The sequence below is a fragment of the Ovis aries genome, chromosome 20, assembly GCF_016772045.2.
Source record: "Ovis aries strain OAR_USU_Benz2616 breed Rambouillet chromosome 20, ARS-UI_Ramb_v3.0, whole genome shotgun sequence".
Lineage (NCBI taxonomy): Eukaryota > Metazoa > Chordata > Mammalia > Artiodactyla > Bovidae > Ovis > Ovis aries.
In genome coordinates, this window is record NC_056073.1 from 50,622,976 (window position 1) to 50,640,479 (window position 17,504).

Below are 17,504 nucleotides of genomic sequence, written 5' to 3' on the forward strand. Positions count from 1 at the left end.
CCGCTGCGGCTGTTCCTGCCGGGTGCTGCCTGGTCCCCTGACCCCGCCGCTCCTCGGCTGTCCTGCGTGGCCGCCAGGCTAGAGGACCCTGGAGGACAGAGACCTGGGCGCTCAGCCCCAGCTCAGCTCAGTGCCCGACACGCAGGGCCCGCGGCGAGGACAAGGGGGTGGGGGGGCAGACGAGCGAGCTCGGCCGGGAGTGGAGGAGCCCCTGGGGACGCTCCCTTGCCCCTCCCCACCACTGCCCACCTGCCCATCAAGCCACTGCCCAGGTGCTTCCTCCTGTGAGGCTGGAGAAACCCCAGCCACAGTCTCTGCGTGAGGACAGAGTTCGACACAAGGAACACAGATAGGTAAGAGCTGTGTGAAGATGGCGCAGAGGCCCGCGGCACATGGCGAGGCCGCCGGGGGTCTCTGAGTGTCCCTCTGCTCTCAGCTCACGCTGCGGGGGCCAGCCCTGGTCTCTCTCGCGTCATCTCTCGAGCCACCTCATTCGGCCTCGTTAGGCTGGACCACCCGGGCCCTGTCCACGGAGCTGGTCACCCCCGTCAGAGGCCCTGCAGATGAAGCTGGCACAGGACAGTGAGAAAGGAGACACTTCTCCCTTTAACAGTTGCCAGTGATGCTCATGGGAGTTCCCTCGATGCAAGGAGGTCCACCCAGTCCATCCCAAAGGAGAGCAGTCCTGGGTGCTCATTGGAAGGACTGATGCTGAAGCTGAAGCTCCAATACTTTGGCCACCTAATGTGAAGAGCTGACTCATTTGAAAAGACCCTGATGCTGGGAAAGATTGAAGGCGGGAGGAGAAGGGGACGACAGAGAACGAGATGGTTGGATGGCATCACCGACTCGATGGACATGAGTTTGAGTAAATTCCGGGAGTTGGTGATGGACAGGGAGGCCTGGCGTGCTGCGATTCATGGGGTCGCAGAGAGTCGGACACGACTGTGACTGAACTGAAGTGAGTGATGCTGGTGATGAAGGATGCAGGAAAGATGCTGACGGTGCCCCCAGCCCCCCAGGAAGCAGCGTCCCCGCCGGAGGATGCCTGCAGTGGAGGGAGGGGAAGCCACTCGCTCTCCTCTCCCCCCATGCAGGCCGCAGACCATGCGCCTGGGTGGCATGCCCGGCCTGGTGTGGAAGCCCCGGGGATGAGTCCCACGGCAGCCCTCTTCCGGAACCCGGGCACGAGGGTTAAAGTTTAGCCTTTGTGTTTTAGTTGGTTATTTGTTCACACGGCGTGGCAGCGGGAGCCGGAGTCAGTGGCAGTGACTCTGGCTGAGGGGCGGAGGAGAGGCTCTGCAAGGGGCCTGAGAGCCCCCTTCGCGCCCTGAAGCCCCCCCCCCCCCCGGCCCGGCGCTGCCGTCCGGAGTCTCCCTTCCCCCGCCCGCGTCTGGGACGGTCGCTCCACGGGCCTGGGGCTCCAGTGCCGCCTCCGCGCGCACAGACCGCTGTCCCTGCCTCCTCTGCCTTCAGCTCCTTCCCCAGCGTCGTGGCCGTCCCAGTGCCCCCACCGAGAGGCCCCTCCTCCCGTGGCGGCTCGCAGAGGCGCAGGGCCCAGCTCTCCTCGCGGCGGCCTCCCCACCCAGCCCGCCCTCCGCTCGTCCGGCCGCTGGCTCTCCTCATCCAGCCTGGGCCGTCCGGGGTCCACCTCCACCCTGCCCGTGTCTGCCGCCTCTTGCTGGGAGTCCGCCGCCGCGTTGCTGGCCTTTCCCTGCCACGACTCCAGGCCGCGCTCTGATCTCCGTCCGCGCTGCTCCCCTCGCAGCTTCTCTCCTGGCCTGTTGCTCAGGACGAGGCTCCGTCCCTTGCACCCCGCATCCCGCCCTCCGCCCCCCCCTGCCCGCTCCAGGGGCCGCCGGTTCCCGTCATAGAGCAACAGTCCTGTTTCTCTGCGTCTGCCCCATTTCCCATGCGACCGCCCCTCGCCTGCCCCGTCAGCCCCGGGCTCTCCCCGGGCGTGTCGCCTGGGGCAGCCCCTCTGCCACCTTGCCACCTGACCCCGCCTGGACAGGTGGACGCTTGGCAGCCCCTGTTTTCCAACATCTTTCTAGAGCCTCGTGGTTTGGTTTCCTGAGACCAGTGCATCTGGAAACACATCTCTTCTGCCCTCGGCGTGAATAAGGGGGCCGATGTTCGTCTCTTGGTTGGAAACAGCCTTCCTTCAGGACTTGGAAGGCACTGCTTGCAGGGACCGCCCTGCCCACCCCCGAGCCCACCCCCAAGCCCACCCCCGACCCTGTCCCGTGTTCTGAAACAGGCCGCTAGTCCCACCTGGCGTCTGGGTGCTCGGTGGGGCCCTGTCTGTCTGGAAACATCTCTTCTTCTCCTCTGGTCCATTTTCTCCATTTATTTGAAGACAGTTACTTCCTTCACTCTCTTTCTGGAAACCCTGTTATACTGACCTCTCGAGGCCGTCTTCTGATTTTATCTTCCTTTTTCATATTGATATCTTTTTGCTCTACTTTCTGAGAAATTACCTCAATTTTGTCTTCAAAATCTTCTCTTGAGTTCTTCTGAATTCTTTCCAATTACTACATCTTTTGTTTTCAAATTGTCCTTTTTTTAGTGCAGCGTCTTGCTTTTGTCTCCTGGGGCCGTGTCGCCTCACAGCTCTTGGCGGTGGTGCCTGTGGGCCGTCCTGTTCGCTGTTCTCTCACTCACCCCCCCTTCCCGTCGGTTCTGTCTCCTCCGAGTTGCTATGTCTCAGCTTATCTCTTGTGACCCCTTGTCTTCGTAAGTGTGGTTTTCCTCACGTGCGTCTGGTAAGCCTTAGTGCTGGGCTCATATTTGAAAGTGGGGGCCTAAAAGCTGGTTGGGGTTTCTAGGACCTAGAGCTCGGGGGCTCCTGGTCACTCTGGGGGCTGTGAAGGGCTGTTTGCTTGGAGAATGGAGTCCAGAGGGCGTCCCTAGCTTCCCCCGCAGAAGGGGCCAGCCTGACCCCAGCCCCCACCACAGAAGGGGCCAGCCTGACCCCCACCTCACTCCTAGAAAGGGGTACCCTGACCCCCGCAGCCCCTGGGGGCCGAGGGTGCCCAGCGCTCACGTACAGCCCACCTGCGTGCTCTCCGCGTGGGGACCCCGTCTCGGGGGCGCAGGACCGTCCCTCCTGCCACCGTCACAGGAACGCTGAGGCTGCCGTCCGGTGGTGTGGGCCGCGGCGGCCTGGGCCCCAGCCTGCTTCCAGGGGAACCGAGCCCCTCCACCCTGAGCACCCGGGGCTGCCCTGCTCAGCCTGCCCACTGCCCGCTCGCAAGCCTGTTTTCGGGGCTCCTGCCCCGTCCTTCACGCTCGTCCGTCTGCTCGGCAGCACGGGTTGTCTCTTCTCTCCCGCGGTCCGGCCCTTGTAGACTGACCCATGTCTGCAGGTGGGTCGAGGAAGGAGGAGGAGGGTGCAGCCAGCCTCCCGTCCAGAGCCGCTGCCTCTCCCAAGCCGCCCTGGGCCTCGACCTCCCGGCCCCGCCTGCCCCGCTCCAGCAGCGGGGCCTGCAGTGGCCCCGCCAGCTCTGGAGGCCCGGGCTCGCTTCACCCTGCTTGCTCCAGAGGGCCTCCTGGGTAGGGAGGCGTGCGCTGCCCCGCGTCTCGCCACGGGGCACTCGGTTCTGCTCTCAGTGCTGCCTCGGGCTCTTAGCGCTTCTTAGGAGCCAGCAGTTGAGCCCACAGTCCGAGTCTGCAGGACCCCACGCGGGGAGTGCCATCTCACCGAGCAGGCTGCGCTCCTGCCGACCGGCGGGATCCTCACTCCCCGCCAGCAGCGCACAGGCCGCTCTGCGTGGAGTCACCCGTTACCTGTTAGGGCAGGTCCGCCCTTGCCTCTCGCTGGTGAACACAGCACTCCGTGTCCTGTTGCAGCCCACAGCTTCCTGGGCCTTGGCCGAAGCGTCTGCCTGCTGCCTGGTGCCGACCAGAAAGTGGCTCTGCGGCTCCATCCCACTCTGAGCCCTTCGCTCAGAGCCGTGGCCTCGGCAGCCGTGGCCGCAGACACCCCTGTAGGCCGGCCGACAGCATGGGGCAGAGGAGACCTCTGTGTGGGCAGCTCACACTACAGGCGCCCAAAGTGCCTGCTCGGTTCTGCCAGGCGGGCCCTTCCCCAGCTGCTCCCACCTCAGCTGCTGCGACAGGGGCTGGTGTTGGCCCAGGACTGCAGCACAGCCCAGCGAGCCCGTGACGCTGGGGAAGGTCGCCCCAAGCCCGCTGTCGGCCCGCCGGTGTGGGCGGAACCAGATGCCCCCCCGGGGCGGAGGCTGAGGATGTGCCCCTGACTCGTCCCCTGGACCCGGCGGACGACTGGTCTGCATGCCAGACCCCAGTGAGGCCTGTGTTCTCTTCTCCAAGGATGTTTCCACTGTTCAGGCTTCCCCAGCGGCTCAGACGGTAAAGCGTCCGCCTGCAGTGCAGGAGACCCAGGTTCTATCCCTGGGTTGGGAAGATCCCCTGGAGAAGGAAATGGCAACCCACTCCAGTAGTCTTGCCTGGAAAATTCCGTGGACTAAGGAGCCTGGTAGGCTACAGTCCGTGGGGTCCCAAAGAGTCAGACACGATTGAGCGACTTCACTTCAAACGGTAGTTTTTTTAAAAAAAAAAAAAAAAGATGATATTGGGAAAGAGAAGGAGGAAGAATACGGAACAGAGCCTCAGGTTATCGTCCGTTTCGAGCTCTGTAGAAAAGGTCCTCCAGCCCCTGGTCCAGCCACGCGGAGGGCGGTGTCCTGTGTATCCATGTTCCCACACGAGTGTGGCCCGTCACACGTTACACGTGGGTGAGCACGTGCTTCTGAAACCCCGGCTCCGTGGAGATGCGTCAGGAAGGCGTGTGAGCTTGCTTTTCTTTGTATGACATGTGAACAAGACTAAAGCTGAAACATGCTCGTGAGGAGCAGCTGTCCTTTCGTCGACTAGAAGCGCTCCCACAGAGAGCGCCCACGGAAACGACCTTAGAGCTGCACAGGAGACCTTTGGGAACCGTGACCTCACCAGATCCCCTCCCTTGCTGTGGATGCCGAGGTGGATTTCATCCACCTGAAATCACAGGGGTTCCCGTCTCACAGCGTCTCTAGTCTGCATATCTAAAGCGTGTCCAGGTGAGTGTTCCAAACGCTTAGCTCTGAGCCTGCCAAGTGAGTCTAGGCAAGGGTAAGAAAATGAACCAAATAAGTAAATAGCCAAACCCCCTTTCTTGAGTCAATTAATTAATAGAAAATTCATGGAAAATGCCAGTTGTGCACAAGTCACCGTCCAGCATAATCTACTGTAACTCTGAGTGTTGTGGGATGTTTTTCCGTGTTTGCCTGTAGTCTGTGGGCAAGCCCAGTGTCCTCACAAACTGATTATTTCTCCAACGATGAAATGTGGTCCCTGTGCTGTCAGAAAGGGATTTAGACACAGAACCTCCGGATGGTCGATCAGAAATAAAGCTTGTGATGCTGGTTTATGTCCCTGTTACCCGACCTTTCTGCAGAATGCAACCGCGATCAGCGTTTGATCATCTTCAACGACCCCTGTACGGCATGTGGTCCAGTGGCCAGTGTGATACTCTGCTCTTCCCCCCAAGCCCCTGCGGCTGGTCGGGGGCACAGGACTGCCCTGTAGTAGGGCTCTTCGCCCGCCGAGAGAGCAAAGGTCTGAGATCAAGCATTGGAGTCAAACATTATACCCTGCAACATGTTTCCCTTCTTTGCCAAAAAGCTTCATTTGTGAAAATAATTAAAATTGTATAGTATGTTTCTGTTTGAGTATTGGTTTGTGGAAACGCAGAGGTCAGCTCTAAGCCAGAGTCTTCGTTTCTATAAAAGTGAGAATGTAAAATCGAACTCCAGCGGGAAGCCAGTGTTGAAATGTGTGCGCTTGCCTCCTGGACTCACAGTGGAGGCTGTGCCTGGGCCCTGAAGGGCGAGCGGCTGTGGGTGTTTACAGGGGAAAACGAGTCCAGAGGGCCTCACGGCTGAGTAAGAGGAGGAGAGTCTGGCAGACCCTTTCTTAGCAGGAAGTAACCGAGTCGTTACATAGTTTTGGAGGTTTAGTCACCTGGGATTTGTCGCTGGGGCCCATGGCTGCCTGGGTACAGCAAGGTAACTGGTGTGTAATACCAGGGTGATGTTAACGGTTCATTAGGACATTAAACTTGCTCTAAACTGGAATGCGTTAAAATTACAATAAATACACCTAAAACTCAAAAAAAAAAAAGGCGGGGGGAGAGACACAAGCGATTACTTCATAATAATTGACTTTGTCAAGAATAGTCTAAAGAAGCAGAAAGTCTTTGAGGTCCCTGAAAACTGTAGAATTCCTTATTCTGGCTAATCTCTTCACTTCTGAGGTCTCAGTTCTGACTGCATCGTGATTTTCTTTAAAAAGGCAGGGGAGCCCCTGAAATGGACCTGGGAAGGCCCGAAGGCCGCGGCTTAGCCTGTGCTCCCGAGTTCGCACGCTTCCGTGCGACCCTGGCCAGCTGCTCCCAAGCAACTCGGTGCGGACGACTAAGTCTTTATCTCCTTTCCAGGTGGGAAGGAGAGAATGAAAACGAAGTGGGCAGATGTAAAGAGACCGGCAAGATTCACGTGACTGTGGACCTCAAGTACTACCGGCCCACGGAAGTGGTAAGACTCTCGGCCGCGTCTCCACTGGCCACTCCTGGGAGACCGTCCCTGGACGCCGCGGCCAGGCCGCCCAGGCCCACACTGGGCGATCTGCGACCCTAGCGCCTTACCCAAGCCAGAGCCTTGGGAGGCGAATCCGGGGTGCTATTCTTGGCACAAGACGCACTGCCGTATAAAGGAGAGCGGGGGTAGTTCATACCCGGGGAAGGGTTGGTTTCAGAAATGGAGGCTCGGGCCAAAGGCAGGCCCGTCAAGGTTAGGCCTGCTTGATGGCTGAGCCCTAGAGCCTGCGGGCTGTCTGCCTTCCCAGGGCCCCGTGACCTGCAGGGTCTGGAGGTCCCAGTGCACACGCACCTGCACACATTCACACACACACACTCACGTGCACCCTCAGACACACTCCTGCACACGCATGCACACACACACGCATGCATCCACGTGCGCTCGCACACAGTCAAACGTGCTGAGTCACGCACACACGCACGCACACACGCACACACACGCACTCACACACACACATGTACACATGCACACACACGCATGCATTCACGTGCGCTCGCACACAGTCAAACGTGCTGAGTCATGCACACACGCACGCACACACACGCACTCACTTGCATACACGTGCTCAGCACTCACACGAACCGATGCACACAGCCACATGTATTCATACGGTCACGCACACACACGCACTCACACGCACACACATGTACACATGCACACACACACACAAACCTGAGCCGTGTGAGCCTGTACACTTTTTGAGCCTCAGCGCGAGTGTGGTCCTGGGTGCGAAGCCTCTTCTGGCCCGTGGACTGGCCGCCACCGAGCTTCCAGCTTTCCCTCTTGGATCTACATCGCACGCTCTGCAAACCGTGTCATAACGTGTGTGACAGCTTGTCAGACTCATCTCTTTCCATGTTTTTCTCCAAACTGTGAACTCTTTGAGGAAGACTCTTGTCCTGTCTCAGACGGCAACAGACGCGGTGTGAGTGCCGGTTGGCGGGTGGGTGGGTGGATGGTGCGTGGTCTCTGCGTGCGCGGGCCCCTGTCTGGAGAAACAGCCTGGAGGCATCAGGGCGCAGGGTCCCCCTTCCCTCACTGTCTAAGAATTCCTGGCTGGGTGTTGCCATTTAAACGTGGGCCTCCTTCACTCTGGTGACGAAACTCAGAGGTTTAAAGGGACGGACCTGGGGTGATGGAAAGCAGCGTCTTGACAGAGGTGTGCAAATGTGGTGGTTCCCGAACGAAATGTGTGTTAACTGTGAGCACGTTACCCTGGAACCTGTTCGACCTGTGTTTTGAACTAAATTCCTGTCTGCCGCACCACCTTTCGAGGTCAGGAAAGCCCCGCCAAGAAGGGTTGAAAGTGAACGTGTCTCTGGTGATCACCCGTCAGACGGTCTTGTTTCAGACAAAGGAGAGGCGTCGCTTCACGCGGCCGTCCACAAGGGCGGGACAGCAAGGAGAGGAAGTGTGCAGGGCTGTCCGGCCGGGCGGGGCGGCCTCTGCCGGGCGGCAAACAATGGCGCGCTGTGCCGGCGGAGTGGGTGTGCCGGCGGAGGATGTGCGGGCCGGGAGGGGGCCGCGGCTGCCTGCTGACGCAGCAGGGGGTCCTGCCCTGCAGCCCACGCCCGCCGCCCACCCGGCCGAGACGCCGCAGGCTTCTCGTATTTCTGGAACCTAAACGGGCAGCCTTGTGTCCCGGCTTGCGACGAGCGTTGTCATCTCAGAGTGGGAGTGGACGGGGCCCCTGCACCCCGTGACACCGTCACCCCGGGCCTTCTTTCCGAAGCCAGGAGCCCGCTACCAGCGGCTCGTCTGCCACCCTCCCGTGGGGACGCTGGGGCGTGGTAGGGACATGGCACGAGAGAGCCGAAGCCCCCGTGGCCCATCTTTCCGGCCGAAGCTCCGCGTCCGTCCGTCCTTCTGTTCCCACGGACACGGTGGTGGCACCTGCTCTGCAGGTCTGTCCACAGAGGGCATCTGAGCCTGAGGGCGCTGCCTGGCTCCGTGGGTTCCTCTCGCCCATCTGTCGCCCCCAGGCCCCCGTTACTGCTGTGGGAGCCTGTCCTCCCCGCCCCGCTCAGGGCTCCGTGGGGCATGTGCAGTGAGGCTCAACTTTTCACCCCATTCCTCAGCACAGCAGCTTTCCCAGAACCGAGCAGTCTGACAGGCTGAGGCAGAGCTGCCCGAGGCGCTGTGTTCCTCCAGGTGAAAGGGGACCAGACCCAGAGCCGCCGCCATGAGCTTGCACTTGGGTCTGGGCCCTGACCAGCAGCCAGAGGGGTTGCTGGGACGAGGCCTGAGAAGCGCTGGGCGTGGGGGCCGTGGAGCCCCCGGGGCCGGCGGTGGCCTGCCCTTGTCTGTGGTCAGGTCCATCTTCCGAGGCCACAGAGTCCTCCCTCCTCGGGTTCTAGAAAAGCTCCTTCCCCTGGCCATTTTTGTCCTGTGTCTTCAGCACCCAGCACACCCGAGAGCCAACCGCAGAACCCGATTACCTTAGGGTCCAGTGTGTCAAGAGACTGCCAGGGGGAGTGCCAGGCAGGAAACCTGGGGCAGGCTGTAAGGACATGGCAGGCCCCAAAACACCAGCGTCCTCAAGCAAGACTAACGGGAGGTGCAGATTTGTGTCGTTATGTGAATAAGATTCAGACCAAGGAAGGCTGTTTGCCCAGCAGAGCCCAGCACAAGGACCCCACCGGCGGCTCTATATGGAGCAGGACTCCCGGCCAGGACCTTCCCCTGTTGATCTCACCACGGCGGGCTCCTCGGTCCTGCTCCTGCTTTGTGCGGAAGGTCCTGCTCCTGAAAGTGTGTGTCTGAGCTCAGGATGCTGGCGTCCACTTAGAGCTGAGCGGAGTCCTGTTCTGGGTCTCTCGGTGGACACCTCTGGGCTTCCCCTGAATGTTTAGTTGTTTGACTCGGGTGGAGAACTTGACTCTGGAAACTGGGCTTCACATTTCCCAGCGTTGCTGACCACCCTGTGAAGACTGGGCCCCGCTTCTCTGGGTGCACGGTATGCGGAGCCCTGGTGATGCGCGTCCATGCCCGGGAAGAAGCAGGGTTGGGTTGAAGGCCAGGCGGCCTGAGTTCAGAAACTGTCCATCACAGACGGGTAACCTCGAACCTGTCGCTCCTCGGTGCGTCTGTCTGCCTGTCTTTAAAAATGGGGTTAGCAGTCAGACTTTTTCCAAAGAGTTGTTGTAGAAGTGACAGTCAGCTCCGCGACTGCTCGTCAGAACAGTGGTGCACGGTGAGACGCCCAGCCTTGACGCTCTCACTGTCAGTCATTCATTCTTCCAGCAGATATTCGCCAAACCCTGTGTTAGACCCTAAGAGTCGCACGTGGACGACACACACCCTGTTGCCACGGGGAGTATAGGTGGAAAGAACAGGCCAGTTACTCAAGCCGACTGCCTTCTGAAAGACAGACTGACGTCGCTGGCGGATTGTGCGCGTTAACTGCCAACAAGTCAGTGACGTGATACAATCAAGGCTTCTAGCAGACGTTTTACTGTGTACTTTGATTTCTTTATTCTTGTTTTATTTTGATTTTTATCCTTTCTGACCCTGTCTCTGAAAATTCAGTAGCAATTCAGGGATATGGAATTATCATGTAAATATGAGAAAATTAACATTAATTTATTACTTAATTTAAGATAACAAAAACATTTTCTTTTTGTCTGAAAATTTTTAACTTGGGAAATTCACAAAGATTGGATTAAGAAGTATTCATCCCAACGTGGCAATTGTTAATCACACCAAATGGTCAATTCACTTAAAGAAAGAGAAGCTAAGATTTTCTCTTTTTCAGTGAAACAAACAAACCAAAAAATGCCTTTTTTTTTCTGCAGAGCACTTTAAGAAATATCATGGGAAACGCATTCACAGACCAAATTTGGAAGCACCTATTTTCCATGAAAAAATACATTTAAACTCTACTGATGATGGAGCTGAGCTTCCCTCCCTGTCCTGTTTGTCTCTAATGTGGGCTTTTCTTGATGTGATGCTTCCAGCACCCTCCCCTGTGACTGGCTTTTGCTTTCTTTACCTAGATACTTTATGTTTATTCCCATTCTTTATAGATATTAGAAAAAAAGTCCCGAGTTAAAATCTGGATCTGGGAAAGCAGTAACTTCAAAGAAGGCAAAGCCAGTTAAAACAACACCTTCCTTCAGCAGAAACATGTGGCCTGTTTCTAATCAAATTACCACACGCTTGTCGAGTTGTCCCCTCTGCAAACTTTTCCTAATATTTTTCTGTAAATGATGTTAAGTTAAATGGCCCATAATTGCTTGTTCTATCTCGTAGCCCTGTTTAGAATAATGCAGGGTAACACTTTCCAGACCTCAGGAATCTGATCTGTCATCAGAGGACTTGTATAAATACCAGTTAGACCTTCGCCCAGCACCACCCCGAGCCTCTGCAGGGGTCTTGAAAAGGCCCCTCTTCCCGTGTCTGTGCTCCCGCCCCAGCAGGAAGCCGGACCTGCCTTCCCCGTGGCTCCGTCTTCCTCAGCCCCCCTGGAGGCCCCTATCGCTCAGTCCTGGTCCCCTGACCCCCAGGGCCCTCAGCCCTCACCTCCGCCCTCCTGCCCTCTGTGGGACCAGGGAAGAGGAAGCTGGCCGGGCAGACGAAGGGCGAGCCCCCTCTCTGCCGGGACCAGGAGAGGAGCGGCTGGGCTCCCGGCTCAGCGTCCGCCCTCTCGTAACCGGCAGGAGCAGTGGCGTGGATGCCGTCAGCGGTGCGTCGCTTCGGACGGAGCTTCCTCTCTGTAATTACTCCCTGACCATCTCACCACTCGTGTTTATAAGTTTATGTCTCACAACCACTGTGGACGCCCTCCCAGGCTCCGCCCTCCCAGGCTCCGTGTCCCTCCTTAACCGCACTGCCCCTCTCCTTCCGGGACAGACCTGCGAGGGCTCTGCACCTCGCTGTCTGCAGCTGGACCACGGCCTGGCCTCCTCTGTGCAGGACCCCCGGGCAGGCAACACTCCTCCTAAAGCCTGAGCTCCTCCCTGGCTGCCCGCCCCTCAAGACTGTTTGTATCTAATGAAATAGTAGTTGTGTCCCGACTACAGTGCCCCCGACTTCCTCCTGTTGCTCCTTGCAGGGTTCACGATTATACCTGGATCAGAATGGTGCCATCCAGCTGTAGGGGAAGAAGGTACAGATTTTAGACGAACCCCTACTGGTGCAGCGAATGGTGCAGCGTGCATTAGGAGTGCTGGTCTGCGCGTTTCCTGACGCGTGACAGGTTTCCCGGATAAGCCAGAAGTGTTCCGCCTCCTAAACCTGGTGTGAGAACGCCTACACTAAGGAACAGGTCAGCACCCAGCCGCTGATAGGCTCTGCAGCTTTCAGGCTTCGTTACTTTGCCGACTAAGGGCCGTCTAGTCAAGGCTATGGTTTTTCCTGTGGTCCTGTATGGATGTGAGAGTTGGACTGTGAAGAAGGCTGAGCACCGAAGAATTGATGCTTTTGAACTGTGGTGCTGGAGAAGACTCTTGAGGGTCCCTTGGACTGCAAGGAGATCCAACCAGTCCATTCTGAAGGAGATCGGCCCTGGGATTTCTTTGGAAGGAATGATGCTAAAGCTGAAGCTCCAGTACTTTGGCCACCTCATGCGAAGAGTTGACTCATTGGAAAAGACCCTGATGCTGGGAAGGATTGGGGGCAGGAGGAGAAGGGGACAACCAAGGATGAGATGGCTGGATGGCAACACCGACTCGATGGATGTGAGTCTGAGTGAACTCCGGGAGTTGGTGATGGACAGGGAGGCCTGGCAGCTGCGATTCATGGGGTCGCGAAGAGTCGGACACGACTGAGCGACTGAACTGAACTGAACTGGACTGAACTGAACTGGACTGAACTGGACTGAACTGGACTGGACTGGACTGGACTGGACTGGACTGAACTGGACTGGACTGGACTGGACTGAACTGGACTGAACTGGTAGGGATCCCTTAGCGCACTCACCACACCCACACCTTCAGCTTCTCAGCAGGCCTAGCAGCAGCACAGAGTAGACTGTCTCTGTGTGACTGGGGCCTTAGAGGGTTAATCCTGAAGCAGCATTCGCTGGATTCCTGCCATGGAAGCGAGTCCTCGCAGCCCGTGAGAAATGCACAGAGACATGAAGCAGGGTCCTCGGCCGTAGACGAGGGAAGACGCAGCGTGGAAGCTGTGGGCCGGTCCGGGGCAGGCCAGCGAGGCACTCGCCGGACCGGGAGGTGGCAGCCGGACAGCGGCACGTGCCAGGACATTGCAAACGGAGGTCGCAGGGCCAGGGCAGGTGGGACAGTGCCGCAGGACGGGCGGCACGTGAGGGCCCGCGGTGCAGGAGCGGGGCTGCCACCCCATCGGGATCCCCTGAGGACCGCAGCAGTCGTTCATGGGGCAGGTGCAGGGCACTGAGCTCCGGCACGATTTCGGAGCCTCAAGCTGGCGCTGCGCCTAGGGGCCTGCTGTGCACGAGGAGCATTGAGGGGCATTTAGGGGAGGGGGTCGTGAGCAGGAGTTGGTCCCCTGCAGGCAGGCATCTGTGGGTGCAGGAGCTCAGTCTTAGAAACCCAGCTGAGGAAGCATTTATGTCCAAGGTCCAGGAGGCCAGACTCTTCAGAGGGGTAAAGGGCTGACGCCAAAGAGCTGACGTGAGCTGGCAGGCGGTGCCCACCCCCAGTCCAGGCAGACTGAATTTCAGGGGTGAGTAGAGACCTACTTTCAAACTGATGTGCCCGCAAGGCGGGATGCAGAGTGTTTAGCTCCTGAGGATGAAAGGCTCATCTAAGTATAAGGTGCTTTGCACCGCGCGTTATCGCTTTTATTGCTGTCATCATGGTTAATTATCACCGTCAGCATCGTCGTGTATGCCCGTGGAACCATTAGTTATCAGAGGCCATCTCAAAGGCTTCTTTGAGCCATCTGCTTCTGAGGTTTCCTGTAGCGTGTGCCTGGTTCTGTTGCCCGACGGCTTTGGGCAGGAACGGTCACGTGCGCCTTCACTGCTGGCACTGCTTCTGAACCGATGGTCCTGGGGAAAGATAGAAGTTGAGTTTCTCCTCTGATTCTGCTCTTCTCTGTGCCAAGCCCTGGGGCCCAGCGTGTTCCAGGGCCACCCCCGGAACTGCAGCCTTGCTGGCCGGCTGGAGATCAGCTACCACGAGAGACGCTGGGCGGCCGTCCACCACCTTCCCGTCAGCCGCCCCACCCGCTCCCGCAGAAACCGGTCTCTGCGCACATGCTCGAGCCCGGCACCGCTTCCCAGTCCGGAGTCCGCGTGGGTTCTGGTGCTACCGCAGCAGGTCAGCACTGCACACGCTCGCTCCCTTGTGGGTCCAGGCTCAGAGGCCTGACAAGTTTCGGGAAGTAAGATCACTGCGTTGACAGAGCTGTGCTCCCCCCAGGGGCTCAAGGGTCTGGGTGTTCTACTGGAAGAAAATACTGGGTTGGTCATGTTGGAATGTTGCTGGGTCACAGCGTTTTCTGTTGTTTGGAAAACACATTGTTAATCACTTTGAGGAGAAAGAAGAAATGGAAGATCCTAGTTAGCTGCCAGTTGAAAGTTTGATAACGCACACCCTTGAAAACACCGTGAGCACAGATGTGGGCCGCCGCGGGTGAGGCCAGCCTGCACGTGCAGCGTTTCCGAGGGTCGGCAGGCGGGGGCCAGGAGCAGTGGGGCGACTGTGGCTTCAAACAGAGGCCCAGAGGGTGTCCCGGAGCAGGGACCACTTCCTCCCACGTGGAGATGCTGGCGCCCGGGGCCCTCCCAGACCCTACAGCGAGTACTCTGCCCGCGGGCAGCGCTCAGCCCTCCTCCCCTCACACCTCGCCCTCTTCTCCCTGCGCTTGGACTCCCTTCTGTCCTATTCCTGTTGTCGTGAGCCTCAAAACCGTGTCACCCGTAAGCCCACTGAGTCCCGCTCCCTCGGAGACGGCCAGCCTCCCCGTCGACAAGCGTCGCCTGGCCACTGGCCAGTCACTGCGGGGTGACCCCTCGCAGTGTTTTCCTCTCCGTGACCAACTTTGACGGCAGTTTCGGTCCGACGCGTTGGGCTGGGCTTTGGATGGGCTCTTTGGATGGGCTCTCTGAAGCAGGTTCCCAAACCCCCTTCATTAATGTCCTGCTTCCCAGGGGCAGGGGCATGGCCCGACTGAAGCTGGCTCTCTTGCAAGAACTGCTAGCTTGCAACGGCAGACTGAAGGAACGAGAGTCCTGATGACTCGCAGAGCAGATGGGCAGAGAGAGAGGGAGGGAGGCTGTGGATTAGAGAGAGCAGCTCTGGTCTCCCGCGAGGTCCTCACGCTGGTGTCACCCACCGAGGTGAGAGAGGAGCCGTTTTCACACGCCCGCTCACCTGTGGGAGTGGCGTGCTTGTCCATGGCCGTGGAGCCCGCCCTGGCTTGTCCACGGGCATGTGGTTTGTGGGTCCGTGGATGTGGAGCCTGCCCTGGCTTGTCCGCGGGTGTGTGGTTTGTGTGTCCGTGGCCGTGGAGCCTGCCCTGGGCATGTGGTTTGTGTGTCCGTGGCCATGGAGCCTGCCCTGGGCGTGTGGTTTGTGTGTCCGTGGCCGTGGAGCCCGCCCTGGCTTGTCCGCGGGCATGTGGTTTGTGTGTCCGTGGCCGTGGAGCCCGTCCTGGGCGTGTGGTTTGTGTGTCCGTGGCCGTGGAGCCGGCCCTGGGTGTGTGGTGTGTGTGTCCGTGGCCGTGGAGCCCGTCCTGGGTGTGTGGTTTGTGTGTCCGTGGCCGTGGAGCCCGCCCTGGGTGTGTGGTTTGTGTGTCCGTGGCCGTGGAGCCTGCCCTGGGTGTGTGGTGTGTGTGTCCGTGGCCGTGGAGCCTGCCCTGGGTGTGTGGTGTGTGTGTCCGTGGCTGTGGAGCCGGCCCTGGGCGTGTGGTGTGTGTGTCCGTGGCCGTGGAGCCCGCCCTGGCTTGTCCGCGGGCATGTGGTTTGTGTGTCCGTGGCCGTGGAGCCCGCCCTCAGGTTAGTGGCTGTGACGAGCTCTCTTTGTGAATCAGCCCCCCCCGGCTGCCCTGCAGGTGAAGTGGTTGGTGCCACTTTGGCCTCATGTCCGTCCCCGCTGCTCAGGGAGGCCTTGGGAAGAGACATAAGCAGACAGCCCAGGGTGGGCAGTGAGAGCCTGGCCCCATCACCACGTGGGCCCGGTCGCCCCCCGCCGACCCCGAGGGAGCAAGGACGGCTCCCACTGGAATCTGTCTGTGAGACCAGGGCGCATCCCATCAGGACAGCAGGGGCCGAGGCCACGATTCTAATTGTGGATTTCTTTAATGTATTTATCAAAAGGCTGTCTCTTTCATGTCTGGCTAAACATGAAGCAGAGCTGCTGCCTGTCCACTGAGAGTGTCCACTGCGGTCACCTTTCTTCCCATCCAGCCATCTCACATCCAAGCCTGGGTCCTAAGAAGCCTCATGCTCACAGCTTTATTGCTCTGGAATAAACACAGGTCCTGGGCTTCCCAGGTGGCTCAGGGGTGAAGAATCCGCCTGCCAGTACAGGAGATGCATGAGGCTTGGGTTCGATCCCTGGGTCAGGAAGATCCCCTGGAGCAGGAAATGGCAAACCACCCCAGTATTCTTGCCTGGAGAATCCCATGGACAGAGGAGCCTGGCTGGCTACAGTCCCTGGGGTCACAGAGAGTCGGACGCGACTGAGCGCACACACAGGCCTGTGGCGGTGGCTTTCAGCAGAAGGGCCTTTGCGCACCTGCTCACGTTGGTGCCCGTCTTCTGACTCAGTGGCTCCTCTCCTCAGTTAAGTGATATTTAGGTGATTCTACCCCCAACCTCTGCTGAAATCCAAACAGAACCACCCACTGCCTACTGGAAACACTCTCCTTTCTTCGTCTGCATTTTTCATGATATTGCTCTTTTTTTTTTTTTTTAAAGTAATTCAACCTCTTTTCTGTCTTCCTTGTTCATCTTTATAATCTTTCCAGGCAGCTGGACTCTATTTTTGATCCCCTCACACTTGGTGGTCTGTGTCCCAGACTCTACAGTGATGGTCTGTTTTAAACCTGAGTTGACTGTCAGGCATTATTTCTGCTGCAGCGCCTGTCTGTGTGGCATTTTTGTGCCCTGACCCTCACGTCGATAGCAGGTTAGGTTGTGGGTTCTGCAGGTATTGCTCACGTAAACCACCGGCAGAGGTTTTAGTTTGTTCGCTGAAAGTAAGCAACACAGGGAACCCTGCGGGGGTCAGATGCGCAGAAGCTGAGAGAGAAGGCTGCTGTTGAAATGGCACCTTGGGCTCCCTCGTCATCTTCCCCTGACTCAGCGCCCGTTCCCCGTCCTAATTGAGGGATGATTGTCCTAAACTGCACAAAAGTACCAGGAGGTGAAATTAACGTGCGAGAAGCATGTTGCGATCTCACCATCAAGACGCAGCGTTAGTGTAAATTGCCGCGATTATCCTCCCGGGAACTCCTCCGACTTCCTCCGGAGCCCCAGGCCTGTGCCTGTCAGCACCCCAGCCTTCCCCTCGGGGATGCCGGTCTCAGTCCTGGGGTCCGTTCCTGGGAGTCGGGGAGAATCAGAATAGGTCAGGGCCTGGAAGTTGGGAAGAGGCCTGGTCACACACTCCCCTGGTGTCCCTCTTTCTCCCTCTTCCTCTGGCGGGCGCCTAGAAACTCTGCCTCCTAGAAGCTGTGTTTCCAGTGACACTGGGGCCCAGCCCTGCCCACCCAAAGCCGTTGTCCCAGTGACGTGCCTAAAACACAAGTCAGAAACCCTGAGCTGCGCCTCCGCACACGGGCGGGGCTGTTTCTCTGTGGAGTGGGCGCTTCTGAGTGGGCGGGGGAAAGAGCCTCGGTGCCAGCGGGCCCCCGTGAAGACCAGGTGAGGGCCCCCAGGAGGCCTGCGTGTCCCTGGGCACCTTCACCCCCGCC

At 58.6% G+C, this 17,504-nt stretch overlaps 1 protein-coding gene across 4 annotated transcripts in view; it reads left to right on the forward strand.

The window, feature by feature from the left end:
- GMDS (GDP-mannose 4,6-dehydratase) overlaps window positions 1-17,504 on the forward strand; it is a 419,605-nt gene that overhangs the window by 361,028 nt on the left and 41,073 nt on the right. For all 4 annotated transcript variants that reach the window (XM_027958723.3, XM_042237513.2, XM_042237511.2 and 1 more), the window contains exon 9: window positions 6,500-6,596. In XM_027958723.3, the coding sequence (XP_027814524.1) occupies window positions 6,500-6,596 (97 nt within the window). The remainder of the gene's footprint in view (window positions 1-6,499; window positions 6,597-17,504) is intronic.